This window comes from Streptopelia decaocto (assembly GCF_964273445.1).
Source record: "Streptopelia decaocto genome assembly, chromosome: 6".
NCBI lineage: Eukaryota > Metazoa > Chordata > Aves > Columbiformes > Columbidae > Streptopelia > Streptopelia decaocto.
The window spans coordinates 40,889,638-40,912,109 of record NC_138660.1 but is presented as its reverse complement, the minus strand read 5'-3'; the positions used below and the strand labels follow the sequence as shown (position 1 = coordinate 40,912,109).

The following is a 22,472-nucleotide window of genomic DNA, read 5'->3' as shown; positions in this document are numbered from 1 at the left end:
TTTCCTTAAAAATTATTGTAGCATCAGAACCTGTACATCCCCAAGAGGTGAAAAAATAGCTGGGAATGGGAGTATTATTGATGGGAATGGAACACATCTCTTATTTGAAATTAGCTGGAATCGTTCAGAATGTAAGCTTTTTATTTTGAGGCCTTTAAAAAGGCCAGTGTATCATAAGTCTGGGGAGAGGTTCTTCATTACAGAACAGAATATTTCAGTTGGAAGGGACCTACAACAATTGTCTAGTCCAGCTGCTGGACCACTTCAGGGCTGACCAAAAGTTCCTGCATGTTGTTAAGCGTCTTGTCCAAATGCTTCCTAAACACTGACAGGCCTTGAACATCCACCACCTCTGCAGGAAGCCTGTAGCTCTTGTGGCAAGACAGAAGTTTATCTGTCTGTTGCAGATATCTATGGATGGGAAGTATTTGGATAGTGTTATCTGGTGCTATCCAGATAATAGTGAAAACTGCTTTCCTGGGACCTGGGTATTCTGACAGGGTTATTCTGCTTAGGAGAGGCTAGAGATTGATAGAAGGTGTCCTCCTTGCTCTGCGATGTGCTGGTGTTAGGCAGCAGTAGGAGAGGCCCTCAAAGAGGAGCTTTTGTCAGTGTTTGGTATGCTGGGCTGCTGTCCCCCTACCTTAGCTGTGAACACTCTGACAATGCTTGTTCCTTGTTGACTTGTCAAGGGGGGAACAAAACACAACTTATTTCAGAAGCACATTTAGGAAAGTCCATGTTTCATTTTATCAGAAGTGTCTTGCTATTCCTCAGGTGAGGTCAGGACATGGTGGCATGTTGGTTGTGAAGTGGACAGAACTGGTACCTGTAGTTTGCGATGTTAAGCAGTGAGAGACAGGAATCTTCGAAGTAGAGGAAAAGGTAATCACGAATGCCTCGTGACTTGGAACATAACTGGTGACATTTTCAAGGGAATGACATACAGTAAAATTTCTGAGGGTGTGTTGTGTGGACTTCCCACATTGGTAAGCTTTTGAGTAGCTAAATGCTAAATAAATATTACACATACTTTTTATTCAAGTATGCATGTAACACAGAGTTTGGGATTTTTTTTATTTTTTTTTTTGCTATATCCTGTGTGACAGATTGAAGCCATAGAGATGTGCAGAAGAATCAAGAGCAAAACTTTTCTAAAAGTACTTTTAGAATGGGTTGTGTATGATTAAGTCATTAACGTGCTTATGGACTGGAATGATACTGATATTGATAAGAGGAAGCTGGAATCAAGAGAAGCATAGCAAGAGCAAGAATTGAGGGTGACAGTGTGTTTTCACCGTGCATGAAGCCAGTGTTGTGTTGTGTTGGCTTGTAACGTCTTTGGTGGCTAGGTTTTTGGTCCCTAAGGAGATAGAGAGTTAGGAAGCTATGGAAATACTACATTTTTGGTACCTAGAGTCTAGTTTTAATCAAAAGTTGAGTACATTTGACCCAGTTTACTTGCGTTATTGACACGAGTAAGACAGGATATTTCATATAGGTGGATCTTAAGTACAATCAGATGAAATTAGAACAATTAATGAATCTGTGACGGAGAGATTAGGAATGGCACTAACAACTTCAAAAATAGTATATAGGCATTAAGTTTGTATTTTAGGGGAGCTTCAAGTTTTTTTGAACAGAAGGTATTGGTCTCACCTTTTCACAAATAGAATAATGTGATTTTTTTTTTTAAAAGGAACTTTTAATATTGACTTTCTGAAAAATACTCAAAGGAACTTGAGATGACTAGTTTTTGGAGATTACCCGATAGCCACCGATGGCTACGTGCTATTGCCTGTGACTGGTGTAATTTTCATGGGAAAATACATGTGTGTATATGTACTGTGAGTATTGTCTGTGTATTATAAAAATAGTGAACACATTGTGTGTATTAAATGAAGATTGTTTTCAAATTTGGAGGCAAAGTAACAGCAAATAAAAAGAAGAATTCAAACCTGTCACAGTATTAATGTATTGAGAATTGGTTGACATTTTCAGACACCAGAACCCTCAAAAATCAGCATCCTAGTTAGAAGGCACAGCAAAAATGTTAGTTAAAAATAAGTAATAACTGTAGGAGGTAGATGTTGATGAGTGAAAACTTGTATTTGGGAAAAGTAGACAGCTAATAGGAAAACTTTTTTGGAAAAATATTTTTTTTTTTAAAAAAGGTGATTCATTCACATGAGTAGCCAAGAATGATTGGGAATGCAAAACCCCTGTTAAATACGGACATTAGTGATGAAAATAAAAAAAATTAAGTGCAGCAGGTATATGCAAGTCAATTATAAATTAAATTCTAGTGAGGATAAATAATCTGTTGTTTGTATTTCAGCAGCCACCAATAGAAACCTCTCATTCTTAAAAAGAATCAGAATTTTGTATTTATGTACAGCAGTAAGGAAATTCAAGAATTTTGATTTACTTTAAAGGACTTGTATGAACACTTTTGAGATTGCTGAGACTTGGTAACTTGGAGAAAAATGGTAAAGTCCCTTAGAGGTTGTATCACTTGCAGATGTTGCATTGATCAAATCTTGGAACATCGGGGAGGATTAAACATTCTCAAGAAGAGAAATGATGCTAAACTGATTAATTTATTGGACTGTTAAGTAGCATTAGGCTGAGTGTGTTCTAAGTTGTAAAATATTTTGCTCAGAATTACAAAAAAATTGCGTGTAATGTTGAGTTACATTTTAATTTAGGATCATGTGCCATAATCAGAGCTTTAAGTCATTAATATATATCAATATATGTATATTAAGTCATACATTTAAGTAATACGTTAATATAAATCACTTGACCGGTTTTGTTTGACAAATGTGTCTTGGGATATATTTGTAATTGAAAACTTATTTCACAGACAAGCCTCATAACCCTATGGTGAATGCTGGAGCAATTGTGATCACGTCTTTAATCAAGGTAAAAAGTTCATTTTCAGTTTCTCTCAGAGTATTTTAATGGAGTGTAGAAAAAGTATCTTCTACAGATTATGGTCTGTTTTTATTTTGTGTGTGTAATACCTAATGGCAGTTTACTCATTAGTGGATAGAGAAGTTCTGATGTTTTGGGAAAAGTAACACTTCAAACAAATGCAATATCAGACCAGCCATTTTAAAAAAGTAATGGTGCAGCTGAAAGACACTCTTTTTCCTTAGTATTTTTACTTTGTTTCCTTCTTTAACTGCACAACACTTCATAGTCTCTCTTGAGAATTGCCTCATACTTGTTGAACAGTGAGAGTGTGTTCTCAGGAATATACTTTATAGCACTCAGAAATATGCTCCTGAATGCCTGATGTACTTATATAGCATGAAGTTACCCAAATATTTCTTGCTGTGCAGAAGCAATGGAAGATACTGTACTTTGTACAGGAGCCATGCAGCTATATTTGCCCCTCAGTCTTAGTACTGAATTTGTCTGCTATTAACATACTGTGCAACTAAATTATGCTTAACTTCTATGTTACGTAGTTTCTGTTGGGATGTTAAATGTTCTTTCTTAAAGAACTGTGTTTGGAAACAGTTACCCATATTTTACTGCGTAAACTGTAACTGAATAATGACTTAACCTCTTTAGTCCGTGATCTTGTGACTTTTGGGAAGCTGTATTTTACTTTTCCTTAGAATAAGCTGTATATATCTTTTCAAGCTGTAAGTGGTGTAAATTCCATGTAATGCTAATGTTTGCTAGATACTTTACTTGTATTTTTTGCCTTGTTTTGGTAACCACTTGTAAAATTATTTTTTTAAGGGTAACCACTTAGAATTGTGGGGAACATGTCATTTCTCTGGAGTTTTGAAGTACAAAACTAAATATTGTCACTTCAGAGGTCTAAAAATCTTGTTTACAGCCTTTGTCTTGGTTTTTTTTTTTTCAAATTCCATTAGCTACAGTGTGTTTCCTACCTCCTATTTCCAAGTTGTTGATTTTAAAATTACTTAGATCATGATTTTCTGTGTAACAACTCCTGCTTAAAGACATTTATCTTTAATAGCTGTAGGTGAAAGAAAATGGCCTTAAGTATGACAGGTAAATTTATTCACATTTAATATTTTTCTAAAGGTTGACTGAGCATTGAAATTCACTTGGTTAATAGTGAATTTTAAAATCTGATTTAACACATTTGTCTGAAATGTCAAAATGTTAGTCCCATGACAACATGCCCTCCTGGTTCTAAGGGAAAACACGAGCATGTGCCTCTTGCAGAAGGCACATAGTTCTTGATAAATGGTGTACTTCTAAATAGATAACATGGATTTGTTTACTGCATGCAATCGTGATATTTCTTAGAAGGTTGGGGGATTGTTTTCACTGGGTGTTTTCTTATTTATTTATTTGCTGTAATGTTCTTATTAAGAGTATTGCATTGCACTGACATCTTTGCATGTGGTAACTGCACGTCTAATGGGTGCATATCATACTTATCACACTCCATTATTTTCAGTGTGATTAAAATGGAGATTATTTTATGTACTGCTTCCACTAAGATACCATTTATCATTTGAATAACTAACCAAACTAAACATGTTCTGAAGAAAATCACATAGTGAGTCATGGATAGAAAGTTACCCAATCATATTTTTTGTGAAATAACTTCTGTACAATCTGCAACTTAACAATATTCCTACTAATTATTCCGTGATTTAAGTGATGCACATTTATGTTTGATCTAATTTAAGACTTATTTTTAAAGTGGCCTCATTAACCCATGTTTTGCCCTCAGTTCCTCTGCATTTGTTCTGTTTATTTAAGGTGTTGCTTGTGTATCTTGAAGACTGTGTATGGCTCCTACAGTCGAAGAAAATTAAGGCATTATTAAACATGGTCTAATTCACCATGTATGACAGATTTATATGTTGATAGCTATGGGGAGATTGGTGCTGATTTTCAGTGTTAAGAATGCTTTTACCTCATTCAAAATTATTTTTTTTAATCTCTTTCTGAGAAATTGATATAAGAATTCTTTCAAAATTCACATACGTTGTACTGAATTCAGCAGCTGTTAGCATGCATGATCTTGCACACAACTGCCCTTGGAATCGGGCATAAATTATGATTACTTGTGGATAAGAGGTGATACTCAGAGTAATCTTTTTGTCAGAACACATCATATGTGAACATTTTAGGGGGAAAAAAAGAGTTCTTAGAAGGCACTTAGAACTGCGTATGGGAGGCTGAATTTGGTATATACACCTTGCAACAGAGCACCGACCTAAACTGTAATGTTATCTTTAGCCCTTGCTATTCATAATAATAAATAATAATGCATATGTGCATGTTAAGTTGTACATTTGGCTTGCTTAGGCATGACTATATCATACTTTTACCAGCTAAAGTGATCCTTCTACTGTCTTGTGCTCAGAACTACGATATATTTACGCTTTGGTGCCTTGACTCACGGCCCTGCTGTAAATGTACTTGCATTACACTCCACAGACTGTTCCAGCAATTTAAGACGTGTATCTATGATAAAAAAGCTTTAGCAAAAAGATATCCCGTGGGCCAGTTTTAATGATATAAAATTTTTGAAGAACCCTAAGGACCTTTTCCCTTGTTTGTAATTGTGCAGCCATTTGCCTTTATTACTAGCTACATAAATTACATAGTTATAATAATTTAAAAGTAATTGTTATCAAAAGAAAATTGCAGTGGCAATTACAGGAGGTTTTGGAAAAGTGATATTAGATATAATGGTAAATTCTCCCATGTCCCTGAGGAAATCCAGGTGCTTGGAAGATGATGATTCAGCTGGTGCAGAGGTTTAGTACAGATGCAGTGCTCTGAAGTACACAGCTTTCTGTGCATCACACAGACTGGGAAAAGTCTTCATTGCCTGTAGCGTGGGTAGAATTTAATGCTTTGATCTGTTGTTTTTTCTTAAACCTTCAATTCAATTCCCAAAGCATGTCCGCTTCAGGAATATGAGTGGTTGTGTAAGTAATTGCCCATTTCTGGGTATTTTTAGTGCCTGGAGAGGGTGGTGCCTTAGCGGTGCAAACAGGATGAAGAGGAAAGGTCCAGAGTGAAATATGTAGAAGGTGACAAATGGCTGGGGAAGAATTCACCAGAGTACAAGGAATTAGGCTTACATAATTTTTATTGTATATTTCAAGAGTCCATCTGTAGATAAAAGCTTTCCTAGTGTAACAGCAAAGGTTTGGGCAAATATATGTATATGTATATAGCTGATATGTGCTGACAACAACACACACAATCTTAGACAGTGATGATAGACATGAATGCTCAGTGAAGGGAGGTGTTTTATAGTGTGAATTACCATGGGGAACATTTAAGACACATTGCGGGGCATAGCAGTATTCATAGTCTTTGAAGAAAAGTTAGTGCACAGGAAAATGAAGATGATGATCTTACTGACTTAATTCAATGAAGGCTTTTCTTTTTTTGTATGAAACATAAAGAGGTGTATCTCATATCACAGAATCACAGAATGTCAGGGATTGGAAGGGACCTCGAAAGATCATCTAGTCCAATCCCCCTGCCAGAGCAGGAACACCCAGATGAGGTTACACAGGAAGGTGTCCAGGCAGGTTTGAATGTCTCCAGAGTAGGAGACTCCACAACGCCCCTGGGCAGCCTGTCCCAGTGTTCTGTTACCCTTACTGAGAAGAAGTTCCTTCTCAAATTTAAGTGGAACCTCTTGTGTTCCAGTTTGAACCCATTACCCCTTGTCCTGCCATTGGTTGTCACCGAGAAGAGCCTGGCTCCATCCGCATGACACTCACCCTTTATATATTTGTAGACATTAATGAGGTCACCCCTCAGTCTCCTCTTCTCCTTCAGAGCTTTCTAAATATGCTGAAAAGCCATCAAATGAGTGTGTCAGAAAGTGTTGTAAAAATATCTAATACTTGAGAGGTGGGAAAATGCATGGTTTATTTAACAATATAGTTAAATAAATAGTACAGACTTAGCTGAATTGCTCTATGCTACCCAGTCCAGTTATCCTTCCTGATAGACTGATATGTAAATGTATATGCACACTGCTTTAAAATCTGTGCTGGTGTCGTGATCTTCTCTGCCAGATACTTTATTTTAGTGAAATTTCCTCTTTTCCTGGGTTATTAATTTTCTCGTAGTAACTAATTTTGGATAGAATGTACATTCATATTATTCTGCACTTGTTTTTTATTATAACTCAAATGTATGAGATGTTACTTGACATAGAATATGTAGTAGTGATATAAATTACATGCGATCACATATGCAAGTATTTAATACTGAAGGACACCAAAATAATTCGTACATATATTTGAAATAGTAAGAGTATTGTTCTTAGTGGATCAAGTACTGTCTGTGACAGTGTGCTCTCAAGTATTTCAGAGCTGACAATGGCATGCTAAGCAGTCAGGACACCAGTTCTCACAGAACAGGCCCAGATTAACAAATAAATTTAAAAATATATGTAAGTACAGAAAACTAAAATAAGAACGTTAATAGCTAATGTAAAATGCACAAATGAAAAAAGAGATTTCTTACACACTGACATAGCGTCATGATTTTTTTTTTCCGGATGTTTTTTGTTGCAGCATAGTGTTTGGTTATAAATTTGCTTTAAAAAAATTCCAGAAATTAATTTTAAAATAATCTTCTATTATTAGAAGATTATAAACTTCTCATGATACAGATGTTTTTATTAGCTTGGCTTAGATTCAAAATTGAAAAATGATTTTAACAAGAGACACATGGTAAGAGCTTATGTGGTCTAATCGTATAAACACTGAATGTTGATCAGTGAAAAGTGACTAATGTTAACTACTTTTTTAATAAATATTGCCTGATTTAGTCGTTGCAAGCTCTGGTAAGTATCCATGGGTCTCTTCTTTCCAGTGTACATGTAGGCATGCAACCAATGCAACTGCTTATATTTTTCTAGTAGAAATACAAGTTATAAAAGTATCTTTTTAAAAAAAAATGGGGGGGGAGGGAAGATCACTAAAACCTGACACAGTCAAAAAATTCAAATTTATGATTGACAGCCATAGTGTCCATTGTGGTTTAAGTGTTTACAAAATTTTATTGAGCTGTCTTCTGCAAGTTTGAATTTTCTGCCTATCAGTCTGCTTCAATTGCAACATTTTTGGTTTCATTTTGTATTCATTTAGAAGTGTTGTTTTCATATGTATATACACACACGCATGTATCCAGTAAGTGTGTATATGAACATATGTTCTGGTAAATGTACTAAGTGTATGTGGAGTTAGTGCATGGAACGTTTCCTTTGTTCTAGACAGATAAATTTGCATCTGAACTTCAATAAAAATGCTTTTTAAGAAATATTGTTGCGGTGCCCCCAACCTCATAGGCTTATACAATCAAGCAATACAATAAGAAGCACTTGTGCAAGAACAGAATTTTTCTTGTCTCTTACATTTTTTTAAATTACATTGGAAAAGTTGTTCAGTATTGTGAATGTGAGGATTTTGTATTTGCAATTGCATTTTAATCATAGAATGTGTGTTGCCTCTGTGTCTCTTCAGCTTTTTAGGAGGAGCAGCATAATTCTGTCAGCTGCTGAAAGAGGGAAATTAATATGTTGGGGTTTTTAGTCATCATGCATATGGAAGAAAAGTTTTCTGTTTTATTAACACGTTACAGTTAAATCCCTACTGAGGCCTTGGTCGTATGATCACTTAAGCAAATGTTTTAGGTATACAAGCAGTGAGATTTCAGTAATGATGCTTTCATGTTTAATACAAAGTACCAATGCGAGTGTGTGGAACGTCACTGACTAGAACCACATCATCTGAGTTAGGAGACAGAAGATTTTCTTCCCAAAATACGAGATTAGATGTTAATTTTAAAAGGAAACCTTTGCTATAACAAGTTGATGTGGAAAAAGTTTGCATTGAGTCTGTTGCCCACGAATTTTATATGCTGCTAGTAAAGCCAGGTTTTTGTTGAAGGGCTAGGAATTTTTTTTCAAATGGGAAAAAAAAAAAGTGCAGTATTATGTATTTATATTTTTGCAGAAAGCATGATCCCTTTCTCCCTCTTTCTTTTTTTAACAAAAGAACTTGTTTCAATTTATTATACATGTCTAACCATACAATTATCAATGCAGCATCCCATAACTAATGCTGACCCACTTTCCCAGAAAAAGATGTTCATTGTGCATTTGAAAGGTTAAAAAGGTTTTTGTGGTTTAAATGTTGTTACATATTTTACAGCATTAGGATCTATGGAATATTTTGACAACTGCAACAGTTCAATGAAGTTGGTAATTTCTTCTTTTAATTATTTTTCATTGAACAGATTTGGAGTTAATTTTTTAAGACTTGTGTTCTGGTATATTATACAGGAACATTTTGATGAAATGTATCATGATTTTTTTATCTTATTGCAAATTAGCTAGAGATTATTGCCTTTAAAGTTACTAGCCTTTAAGCATAAGGTAACCACTGGTGCATAATTTTGACCAAGCAGCGTGGTGTTCCGTGCAGCTAGTGATGGTACGCGTGTGGCTGCACATCCTCGTGTAGATGAGCTGATGCATGGGCTTCCGAGGTTATCGGCAACACCCTAACCCACGTACAGAGTGGGAAATGAGACTGGCTTTACACAGTTCATTAAGTAAAATATTGGTTGATAGATATAAAGCTTCACTTTTTCCACGTCCTTCCCCATTCCCATACTAAACACAGCGCAAGTAGCGTCTTGAATTGTTTGAGATATGTTAAACAGAGTTTTGTTATCTAAATCAAGTATCTTTAATATTAAAAATTATTCATAAAAAAACATCTCCAGATACATTGTTTCCACTTGTGTATGTGATGCCATTGTTTTTTTTAAACTTCCTCAAAAAATTCTGCTTGGCTACTTAAATTAAAAACTCTCCCCAGTAGAACATTTGCTATTTTTTACCTCCCACCCCTCTTTCAATGGCTTGCTATAGGAATTTGTGAAAGGTCACCTGTCAGAGACCAGTAAAGAATTAATACATCCTTAACTGGCAGCTACTAAATCTCAGATCGTTCTTAAATAGGGGAAAAAAAAAGCGCCCCAAAATAACACCCCTCGTCTTCCCTGAAAAAAGCAAAACACCCAACACTTAGGATTAAGTTTCACTAATATCCTTGTTAAGTTGGATTTAGATTTTTCCTTACATTGCTAGCCCAATAGTGTACTCTATGACGTGTTATTCTATTTTTCTAACTGTTTAATTTTTAGTAGGTAGGACTTCAATCAGATATTAATTGGATATATTTGATTAAATGCAATTATTTTAAGTCTTCAATCTAAATTCTTAGTATCGGCTCTAGCCATGGAAATAACTTCAGTAGCCTGAACTTTCCTATGCTCAGCTCTGTTAGTAGTATCAGAATACCTTTGGGTTACTAATCTGTAAAAAGTTAGTGTTTTCATTATAATTATCCTGACTGTAGTTACTTTTGTATTTTTTTTCTTTAATATACTACATTACTTATGCTAAACACATAAAACTGAATAGAGAGCACTTAAAGCATACCTTTTTCAGTTTAAATTCATTTCCAACATACAGGTGTTTGATAGAACTCTTATAGGATTATTTAATTTAAATGATAATTAAAGATTTACTTATCTAACACTTTAATTTTTTCATTAATATACGAAATGATTGTAGTACTTTATTCTTAATTAGCCTCATACTGTAGTTGTATGCATTAAAAATCCTAATACTGTTAAGTGAACTAACTTCTTTCTTATGTTAACAATTCTTGTAAATTATTTTTTCTTTTCTTTCAGCAAGGAGCAAATAATGCAGAAAAATTTGACTACGTAAGTTAATGTTACAATATTCCTTTTTAATAAAATTTAATGGTAAAAGTCCCAAGATTGCAGGGGAATTGCAAGTGAAATTTTAGTAATTTCAAATGTTTTGTCTTTTATCTTGGTTGTTTAAACATTCAGTGATTTGGATTGCGTTTGTAAAATTGTGTTACAAGGTTTAGGGTAAGGCTGGATTGAAAGTTCATTAGTTATAATGTCTGGCAATGTTAGCATGCTTTCCCTCCTCCTTTCTGTCTCTAACAGGTGATGCAATTCATGAATAAAATGGCTGGTAACGAGTATGTTGGGTTCAGTAATGCTACGTAAGTATCTTTTATTTACTTCCTGAAGTTAGCTGGAAAATGCCTCAACTGATAATTGGCATATTGAGCTTATGGCAAAGTTTAGTAATTTACATTGAAACCGTCATTTCATCCCTAATATTAGAGGGTGTCTTTGGCTTAAAATTTAAAAGAATTGAAGTTGTGCATGTCTCTGACAGCAGTGTGGCTAAATCTCACATAAAAATCTCTTTGAAATGTCAATATTCTGTTGTAGTGCTTTGTTGGTGCTATGGCAGGCAGAGCTCTAAGTGCAACTCTTACCTTCCTGGCATTCAGATTAAAAATTAAACTCTGCACTTTGGTGGCTGCAGATCAGACGTTTAGAAAGCACACTTCATGCAACTGGGACTCTTAATATATTTTTAAAAAATTATTTTGCATATTTAAATTATTTTCTACAACACTTCCCCCCCCCCGCCCCGCCCCTGCCTGTTAGCTCAGTGTATAGCACTCCAAAAATCTCAAGAGCTTTTAGAGGCAGCACAGGTGCAGAGAAGAAGGAGATAACTAGTGTTTTTCCTGAGCTCTGTTAACATGAAAGTGTTTAGCATGGAAGGAACCAGACAGGAGAGAATTACGCACCCGTGTGTCTGTACAGGTTCCTCCTTCAGGCTTCATCCTGAACATGAGCATCACAACAAACCAGGCAGCCATCAACCTCGTCACCATTTGATCTTCTGTACCATTAGCAGAATATTTGTGTTCAGATTAATGTATCCTTTACAAGCAGTTTTATTGAATCACATCTCTGAAGTTCAGCTTTTTTCTGAAAGTTTGACATGTTCTTTTTTTTTTAAGGTTCCAGTCTGAAAGGGAGAGTGGAGATAGAAACTTTGCAATTGGCTATTACTTGAAAGAAAAAAAGGTTGGTCTCTCTTGTTTATTATATTTTGAAGACTGTGGAGTGTTGGGTTTTTTTTCCGTAGTCTGTGAAGATTTCAAATTTATTTAATGTACAGTATGGCATAAATGATTCTAAACTGTGTATGTTTTCGTACTGTTACTCAACATGATGTCATTTAGAAAGTGTGATACTTATTATTTTAAAACACTCGTAATCTTTTTTCTGTATCACAGCCATGATAATTTGTTCAATTTGTCATAAAATGTATAATCTGTGTTCTATAGAAGGTGCGGTTTGCAGATTTACGGATTTTGAAATCTGTAGTGAAAAATATTTTAATACGTAGCTTATTGACCTCACTGCACTGTTATTTTAAAATCTGACTTGTTTCAATATAGCTCCTTATTGCATTTTAATAAATACGCAATTTTAAATCTGCCTAATGCTTAACATGCTGACAGTGATATAACGTAATTTATGTCTCTCTAGAAGTGATATTTAAAAAAAAATTAACTAAAGACTCTATTTTTCTTTCTCAGTGCTTTCCTGAAGGCACAGATATGGTTGCTATACTAGACTTCTATTTTCAGGTAACTGACTTTAAAATTGAGACTCATTATAGATCTGAATTACTGTTACAAGCAGTAGAAACTGATTTGTTCCTAGATATGAAGGCTCTAATGACTTATATTTAGTCTTGTCAGCTTCTGTTAAACTCCATTTGGAACTTTTGTGCATTTGATGTGTCCATATCTGCTTTTGTTTAGGTGATGTATCAGTGCCTTTATTGCTAATGTAAACTAGCAATGGTCTTTGAAACACTAGTAGTTAGAAGCTTAAAATGTCTTGTATTACAAAATGCTTCTGCTTCTTTGGGTTGATGATCTTTATTGTGCTGTGAAGTACTTTAGACTCCGTGTGCATGCTCTATTGGAAGCTCAGGGGAAGTGCTATAAACAGAATAATTGTATTAATATCATTCCTTTTTGTTTAATTCAATGCTTCAAGTAAAACAAAGAATATAGGCATATATATTCTCCTGTCCACTGGTTGTTTTTTTTTTTTTTTCTTTTTCACTTTCAGCAAGTTGCTTGCAACTGTCACAAAATGAGAACTTGGCCAGTGTGAGGTGTTTCGGCAGTGAGGGTTTCCTAGTGTTAAAACATTCGCAACTCAGCTCTGCTGCATGAAGTTTTCAAGAGGCAGTTTCAGTTGTGTTGCTGATTCAGTCTGCCTGGGATAGTTTTGTTTGTGTATTTGTTTGTTTGTTTTTTAATCCAGAGTTTAGTTCTCAAAATGAATCTGGTTTTGATTTGTGAGACTTGCTCTTAGCTATGCAAATTACAAACAATATATTTTTAAATGCAAATTTTATCTGAGTTTTTTGTATTGGGATGTACCCACTCTAGTCTTTAAATCAAAGGACTGTTTATGAAGTAAGGGATACGTGATTACCCTTAGTTGACCTCTTGTTGAGGTACAAGCTAATAGTCCACTCCGAATTTCTGCTATTGCAGAACACAACTGATAGTTTCTTTGAATTTACTGTTTAAACAGGCTTTTAAAATGCTTTCTGTCTTACTGGCTCGTGTCCTGATTTGCTTCTGAGTGCAAAGCTATTCATAAGAAAAGCTAAAACTAACTTTTCTGATGTATTTTAATTTGGCCTAATTTTTGTGCATTGTGATCTCTAATTTCATGACTGTGTGTCAGTTCTTTTTTCCCATTGCAATATTCCCTTTTCACTCCATACTCAGAAAAAGTGCAGCTCATAGATGAGTGGCAATTCTGTTTTCTTTTCTCCTCACTCTACAATGCTTGCTTTCCAACGCTCTCCTCAGATTCAACCTAAAAGGTTATTTATTTCTTTTCTTTGGGTTTTCTGCAATACTCTGTCCTCCCTTGTGTAATTGGGAACTTTCTGAACAGAAATAAACTTATTTTCTTGTTGTTTCTGTAAAGCAGGGATAGATTATTCTCACTTTAGAGAACGGAGGTACAAAATGCAGGTGCTTAAACTGAGAACCTAGAAACACTTTTTTTTTTTTCCAAAGTAGGTGTTATCGTGTAATACTTCATATGTTTAAAACACGGTTGCCATTTTAGATGCGTCTCTGACAATCTCTTGATTTGCAACTCCAGTTGATTGGACTAGGATGTATTGAGTTTGGCACCCGGAAAATAAGAATTCCAGGTAGTAACTACTCATGCAAACTTGGTTTAGGTAATTTCATGAAGTATCATGTAATGACTGTTTGGCAAAAGCAAGAATACAAGCACTAGTTTGTTTACTTTTCAGAGTAGCATTTCAGGTTGAAACCAGCTTATCTTTTGGTTTCTGCAGAAATGAGGCAGCATCAGGTGATGGCATGATATCACATTCCCTGATGTGTCACCAAAGTATGTATAGTCTGTAATGAAGCAGGGATCCTGGGAGAAACTATTATATGGTCGTAGCTTTAACATATCAAGTATATGTGAGAAAAAAAAGTGAAATAAGGCTGCATCAGCAGGAGGTGCTGGCATTAAGACTTGCATGTGCTAGAGTTTGCAGCTTTCGAATGTACTTGTAGTAGCGTGTGGGGTCTTCTAAGGCTTAAAAAAAAACCCCACACAAAACAAATTGAAGAAAAACAGTCATTCTGTGGCTTTGCCATTTAAGCAGATACACAATACTGAGATTGTTTTCCAGACCTCTTCCTCTCAAAGAAACATAAGGGGGGTGGGGGGAAGAATCAGGCAGAAACACTCATGACAAATACTGTTTCAAACTATTGAGAGGGCTTACAAACACTGTTGCTGGGATCTTTGTAGTAGGAATTCAGACCATATTAATTGACGCTACTAGTGTCATCTGTAACGAATGTTATGCTACAGGTTATTTTATGATATGTTGTTTCTGTAGAGAAATATTGTTGATCCTGGCCTTCCTGTGTGAGAAGTATCAGTTCTTATAATCTCTATTTCTTTTTCATAAGCTTTGCTCGATAGAAGTAACGTGTGAATCAGCAAGTGTGATGGCAGCAACTCTGGCTAACGGTGGATTTTGCCCAATCACTGGGGAAAGAGTCCTGAGTCCCGAAGCAGTCCGGAATACCCTCAGTTTAATGCATTCCTGTGGCATGTATGACTTTTCAGGGCAGTTTGCCTTCCACGTAAGTATTGTTTTCAGATCTTTGTTATAGCTGACCAGGAAGATTAATTTTTACTATTGTTTTCCATGTTCCAAGGCTTGCTTCTGGGGGAGAGGAGCAGGTGTTACATGGATTGTTTAGAAATTGAACACACCTTATGGGAAAATCTCACCTAGGATTCATGGCACTACTAATACAGTTTACCTTATAGCACTTACTGTTCTCTGCCACTTGATATTTTGGAATCCTTTTCATGTGGAAATGTGAATACTGTCTCTTAAGAAAGGCTGTTAATGATGCAGATGTAGCTGGAAGCAGCAGAAGTGAACTCCTGCTATATGGGAGTAGAAGATTGCACAAAGCCTTTGCAGACAGTTGCTTTTTCTTTATTAAGGCTCAGGAATTGTCCTCGTGTTGTAAAAGTGGCTGTCATACATAGCATATGTACCATGCTTCTATTTTCCAGCAGTTTGTTCCTCATGTATAAGTATTTTAAGATGTACTGTGTCTTATTTATGTTTTCAGCATTTTGTTTTGAGCATTTCTAGTTTTTTTCTTATTGCATACATGTGAAGTCAGTTACGATGGTTTATGTGACCTAGAAATTATTGCTTACAGAGCTATGAGGATATGTGACATGTTAGTTTCTGCTGGAAAAAAGCAATACCTTTATCTAGATTGTAAATAAATAGCTATTGTATGATTTCATGGACAGATTCTTCTGTTTTCTTTAGTTTTGGGGTTTTTTTACCTTTTCAAGTCAAGATTTTTTTTCAATGTATGTAGATTTGTGATACTACCTTGTTGCAAGCTGTTCATGATGACACACTCCAAGATACACTTGTGCACTACTGCTTAGTCATAATTACTTTTTATAGTAGATTTAAATTATCTTTTGTGCTGTATTACTGAATCTGTGTTACTAATAGCAATGATGTGTCATCCTGTACAATGGATTGCCATGAACTGTGCTTCAGGTTGTTGTCTATCTAAGAAGAAATAAGCAAGAATGCTTTCCCACCTTAAAGTGCTTTCCAGATCTACATTTTATAAATGCTGCATAACAATCTTCAGTAAAATGCCAAAGCATTGTGTTAGAATAGTGAAGAATGTTTGCAGAGAACAGTAATTCTCTATTTTTTTCTGTAGGTTGGTCTTCCTGCGAAATCTGGAGTTGCTGGTGGGATTCTTCTGGTTGTTCCTAACGTCATGGGCTTGATGTGCTGGTCACCTCCATTGGACAAGATGGGCAACAGCGTTAAAGGAATTCACTTCTGTCATGTAAGCAGCATTGCCTTTTTTTATGTTGTTTTGGGTTTGTTTTCCTTTTGCAGCTGATGTTTACTGAGCTTCTTTTAGCATAGCTGAGATCTAAGTGAATTAGTGATTTGTTACTCTTAATACATCATAAGTTTCATTTGAGCCAAGGGTGAAAAGTCAGAGACACTTGCATTTTAGTAATAAATAACACTTTTAATTCAGTAAGCATTAAGAAAATATGATGCCAGAAACACTGGAGAAATTGATTGTGGATAAGCTTTGGAAAGGAACACAGGTTTTGGGCAAGCTCTTCCTGGCTTTATCTCCTGCTTTTGAAAGGGCTGTGGGCAGTGTTGACAGCAGCCTTAGAAGCAGAAGAGACTTTGTGGAGTACCTTGTAATGATTAATAAAGATGTTTTGTGGGAGAGGTAACATAGAAAAATGTTGCCTTTTTAAATTTTCTCCTGAAAACTACCTTGTAATACCAACTAAGTAATTATAAATGGGGGGGGGGGGAATCTTAAAAAGGAGGAATTTAAATATAGAATCACAGATCAATAGGTAGGTGAAGGATTTACTGCCTTTTTTATTATAATAAGACCTGAGCCTGATAGATGATCATGGCATACAAGTAACATGAATGTAACATTCACTTTTAAAAATAAACAGCATAGCAAAGTTCTGTAATAATAACTTTTCATGTTGTAAATCAAACTGAATTAAAATCCATTATGTCGCATATTTTCTTGTTTTATCCTTTTGATTAAAGTTTTATGTACTAGACTAGCCCAGACTATTCTTCCTGTTCCTGGGGTGTTTCATGCAGCTGGAGTAGAAATATTTTGAAATAGATATTTTGCAAATTGCTAGTTTTGTACCTTTTTTTAAAGAGGAGTTTAAAGGTGTTATTAGAGCTTAATCATATCATTGTATTAGGTTCAAAAGGCCTTATAAACATTGGTATTGATTTACTGAATCAAAAAAAGAAGCTTCTGTTGTCACTGGTTTAAGTTATAAGGATATGATATAAAACATCAGTGTTAGTATAATGTCATATGTATTTGACTATAATATGCAAATAATAATGTGTGTTCTCTAAATATTTGCAGGATCTGGTTTCTTTGTGCAATTTCCATAACTACGATAATTTGAGACACTTTGCGAAAAAGCTGGATCCTCGCAGAGAAGGTGGTGATCAGCGGGTAAGTTAGTATGTGTGTTTAGTGAGTATTGCTTGTAGACATCAGAAGAAATGCAGAAAGATCTTCTCTGAAGGCAAAACTGCTCAATGACATGTATTGCATCAAAGCTTTCACGTAAACTAGTTAGTATGAATTACCAGTGGACATTTAACCTGGGTGGACCACGCCATCGCAGGGTTTTGTGCAGTAGAATTTCATATTGGATTTGTAACTCCATTTCATGCAGTTATCTCCCTTGCTAGACTAAGTGTCCGGTATCTGATAAAAGTCACAAAGAGTTTTGCTGTACTGGTTGCCTTTAATAAAGATTTGCCCAGCTGGGGGGCTTAGCCTTTCTGATCTGTGCTGCATGAGCTGTACGTTCAGCATTTTTTCACGGTGTTATCTCTGAGAGCACGTGACTTTGCTGAGAGTTGCACAGGCCCTGAATTCAGGCGTTACAGTGCTGTAGAGAAGTGCCTGTTCCTAAGGACGTGGTATATATTATATAGGCAATCTCTGAGAATGAACTGAATCCACTGCAGCTACATGGACAAAAGATGTGAGGGTTCTTCAGATAAGGAGAACCTCTTTGCTTTTACTCCCAGTAATGTTTTAACTAGGGCATGAAGATTTCAGGAAAATATACACTAGAATGATTTTTAAAGTGCTTCTGTTTGCATGCATACGTCTGAAACAATGCCCAATTTGCAATTTGAATCTTTTTATAACTGGAACAGAGAAAATAACAGTTTATGTGAAGAGGTGAAAACTTGAGTCTGTTAGCATTGACTGCAAGTATGGATTTTTTTTCCTTCAAATACACTAATAAATAACGTATGTTGCTTGAACAACTAGCATTCCTTTGGACCAATGGACTATGAGAATCTCCAGCAAGAACTTGCTTTAAAAGAAACAGTATGGAAAAAAGTGTCACCTGAATCAAACGAGGACATCTCCAGAACCGTAGTGTATAGAATTGAAGGTCGGGGAGAGCAAAACTAAACGAGTGGGTTCTAGTTTCATTAAATTCTTCATTTTAAAAACCCTCAAGCATCTCTAGTTTTAACTTCAATTTAAATATTGTTTGCCTGGTGTTTCCTTTATATATACATTTTGTGTAAATTCTGTATGCTATACCAAAAAGACTGTCAAAGTTCAAGGTGGGGGTGGAAAAAGCACATGCAAAAAACTAAACCAAACCAAAAAACCACCAAAACCCAGAACTGTTAACTGACTTTTGTAGTTACTTAAAACACATTTGCTTTAAAAAAAAAAAAAAAAGAAAAGGTAAATCTGAATGTTTTCAAAGATATACCACTTTTGTGTATATCTGTTTATTTTTGTTTGTATCTGAGAATTTTAAGTAAATTAACTTTAGAGCAAAGCAAGAACTTAACAATGTGTCCTCTCATCAGGGTCAGCATGTAAAGACAGGAGAATTTTAATTAAAATAGGAAGTAAAATAGTGTCAGCAAACTACAGCAAATTCATGAATCTCTAAATATTTGTGTATTGAGTCGAGATAGGTTCTGAGTTGTGTTATTACCATAGGCTTTTTTTTTTAATATGAGCTTTCAAATTCCTTTGAACAGAAAAGGATCCTTTGCATATGCCATGCTAATGGAGATTATATAAATATATATATAATTTTTTAACAAACCTCTAATGATTATTGATGATAACATTTAAATGAAAAGAGCAAAAATGGTTTGGGAGCATTGAGAGAAGGGGCACCAAAAATCCTGTCTGATCTGCAAGTTAACTAATGCAGCAGAAGGATTTCTTAGCAAAGTATTTGGAGTGTCTGCTGGAGCGGGTGGTGATGACTCAGAAGCCTGTCGGGCTCCACCCTGCAGAGGAATGTCAGCAAGCCTGGGTTTACAGTGGAAACCAACCAACTAGGAGCAGGAAATGTGTTCCGAGAAAAGCAGCTAGGTATATAGTATTAAAACTGTTTCCAACTGACTTATTTTTCAACCACTGATGCGTGTGCATGTTCATATGTGTCATCAGAGGTTTAATTTCCTTACACAAGAGCAAATTTTTTAAAAAATCAGCATTAATTGCTGCTTTTAAAAATGAGAGTGAGTTTGCACCTCTGTCAGCTTGCTGAGAAACTGGATTTGCGTTATTCTACAGGCAACTGCATCTGTTCATTTGCATAATTTGATAATTTGGAGTATCTGAGTAGGGTGTAGCTTGAAAGGGTGTATGTAACCTTGGAATAAACTCAATAGGCAGTGCTGACAGAGGGCATAGACTTGCTAAATTCTTGACACTTGTAGCTATTAGACTTTTAACGATGCTAAAAATCTTAGAAAAATTATTACAGAGTTGTCCCCGTTACAATTTTGCAGATAATTCGCTATATTGCGCTCCCAGTGTGCATCGTGCAGAGTCCTGGTTTATAAAACTGTGGAACGCATCTGCAAGTAATGATCAGTGATACTAACTTGTGGAGGATTTTAAGAGACAATGGGAGATAATTCCTAATAACATGTCCACCCCTTCTCCCAGTCCTTCTCCCTCTTTAGTTTATCTAAAACTTCTAAGTGCATTCCTAAGTAAATTTTTGCAAAAAGGGAGAGTCAGGTTTTTCCTGCCCCTTTTTTTGCCCCATCTGTTTGTTTGTTCAGGAAGGTGCATAAAGCAAACCAAATGTTCTCAGAGAAAGCAAGCTGTTCTTAATTACTCTCATAAGGTAGAGTTAGTTCTGCATAAACATTTGAATTAAGCTCTGACTAAACCCTCAATAATCATCTAGCAGGGTATTGTAAAAGGATGGGCTCCCTGTCTTTGAAGCCTAGGATTAAAATGTTTAAGCAAAACAATGCAGAACATCATTTTTCAGTGAATTTAAAGTCCTACTGGGATGAAGAGCTAAATCTGTGGTGCAGATGTTGTTAATAAATGTCAGTCACAAATTGCTGAATAATAGCTGTTTTAGAATCGTATCACTGATGATAAGGTTAGCTTTGTCAGTGCATATCTTGAAAATAAACTAAACTAAGTAAAGGCAAAGTCTTGAATTATAAAAATGTCTCACCTGTTTGAGGATTTTACAGTAAACTAGTAGTTATAGAGACAAAGCAAGTATTCAGATCCTGCAAAACTACATCTTTACCTGAAATAGCCTCAATTGCAAGAGTAAACATAATGTGTCTTTGCTGCTAATGAAATGTATTTGCAGTGATGACATGTTGCTGGTTAAATTACTGTTTTAATTAAAAAAGGAAAATGTATGTTGCAGGATTTGCTTGATCTAATTCAACACATTATTTTCTGATGCCTAGTACTATCTGAAGATAATTCTAAAAACACGGTTGAAGATGGAAAACTATTCCATCTGGGTTTCAATTTGAAAATAAAAATCTTTACTGTATTTGTGTCACTTACATACCAAATTTATGGTAGAGGCAAGTCCTACCTGGGAAAGATAAGATTAAGGAAACTACTAGATCTTAACTATGCATAATAAGAATATTTAGGGTACAGCTTACACAGTCTTTACTTTAGATACGTATATTACAGTTCTGTAATACGTGCTTTTGAAGCCTCTCAGAATTTAAGCCAGCCTCTAGTTTGGAGGGGTCAGGAGGAGACTCCTTTGGACCAATTATTTTGTAACTTGCCTGCACCCACAGATTCTTGTTCTGGGGTGTCTGCGGAGGGCTCTGGTTCACAGAAGGCTGGGATTATAGTTAGGTCTGCCAGGAGGACTTACCCAAGCCTGCCTGAAGTCTGGTGAGCGGGGCTGAAAGAACACGGTGATGGAGGCTAGTCGTTCAATGTCTGAAGTCTGCAACGGTTTTAGTGTTCACCTGTGCTACAATAATAGCAATTCTTGATATTCAAGCATTTTAGCTGTTTGTTTTGTTTTTCTTTGTCAGCATCATTAACATTTCATTAGAAATGTAAATGCTTTTTAAAGGTTTATTTTAGCATTTGTGTTGTACTTTTATGGCTCAGTTGTTACCTGTCTCGTTTTCCATTTTTCATTTGCATTGTATGTTATTTATGTATCTTGATTTCCAGCATGCTTATTTTTGTATTGTTTAATAAATTTATTTTAAGCTGATTTTTATTGTATTTTTTTCTCTCAATAGAGGACAGATTTGTTCAAACACAGTTTTGAGACTGAAGTGAGGTAGTGAGCACTCCATTCTAAAAAAGATAGGTTCTTGAAAAGTAGATGGAATAAGCAGATTTGGTTAAACCAGTCGTTAAAAGACCTTCCTGAGATTTCTTAAACATTTTGTGCAATAATCTAATTATTTTTCTCTTTGATCTGTTATCTTTGAAAGTTGAAAGCAAAAGTTGAAGTAGTGAAACTCTCTCTCTGTGGCTTTCCTAATAAAAATGTCACGGTGCAGCAGGATGTTAATGTCACACTGTATTTGTGTGGTTTTGAAGATGCTGATTCAGTCACTTGGAAAATATGTGGTTAATGGTACGAGTGCCAGGGCAGTAACTGGTGATCCTGAGCATTATGAATTGAAAACATAGCTTGGCCATAATTATTAATTTGGCTTTTCTGTAGATTGGTTTATAAATTGCAGTTACTTGTACTATGTTTTTAAAATTAGCTGTATGTTCCTTAGACATAAAAAAATCAAACTCAAAAGAGTTTATTCTCTTGAAGTCATAAAGATGGGGAAAGATAGAAGAGTAGTAGAGAAAACCAGGGGAAATTTACTGTGGAATTATTTTGGGTCTTATATTTTGGTTTTCATTGTGCATTTGTGTCAAAAGACCAGTGGGTGGGTAGATGAATAAAAAGGCAACGGAGTCACAAGAGGGTGGGTGGGAGTGGGACAGAGTATGTTGGGTTTTATTTCACTTGGTCTTGATACATACATGTCATTGATGCACAGTAGTTAGCTGTGAGCAAAGTAGTTAATTACAAGTTTCATAATTTATATAAAATGTTTT

General features: G+C 35.4%; 1 protein-coding gene across 2 annotated transcripts in view; it reads left to right on the top strand.

Annotated features, from left to right (window-relative positions):
* The window catches only part of GLS (glutaminase), a 58,288-nt gene that overhangs the window by 18,993 nt on the left and 16,823 nt on the right, over positions 1–22,472 (top strand). The window contains exons 7-15 of one of the 2 annotated variants that reach the window (XM_082055161.1): positions 2,867–2,925; positions 10,750–10,782; positions 11,038–11,096; positions 11,916–11,982; positions 12,501–12,551; positions 14,940–15,116; positions 16,245–16,376; positions 17,466–17,558; positions 18,396–21,618. In XM_082055161.1, coding sequence (XP_081911287.1) covers positions 2,867–2,925; positions 10,750–10,782; positions 11,038–11,096; positions 11,916–11,982; positions 12,501–12,551; positions 14,940–15,116; positions 16,245–16,376; positions 17,466–17,558; positions 18,396–18,542 — 818 coding nt within the window. In that variant the 3' untranslated portion in view covers positions 18,543–21,618. Of the gene's footprint in view, positions 1–2,866; positions 2,926–10,749; positions 10,783–11,037; positions 11,097–11,915; positions 11,983–12,500; positions 12,552–14,939; positions 15,117–16,244; positions 16,377–17,465; positions 17,559–18,395; positions 21,619–22,472 lie in introns of those variants that run through there. The other variant, XM_082055160.1, reaches the window with a different exon arrangement.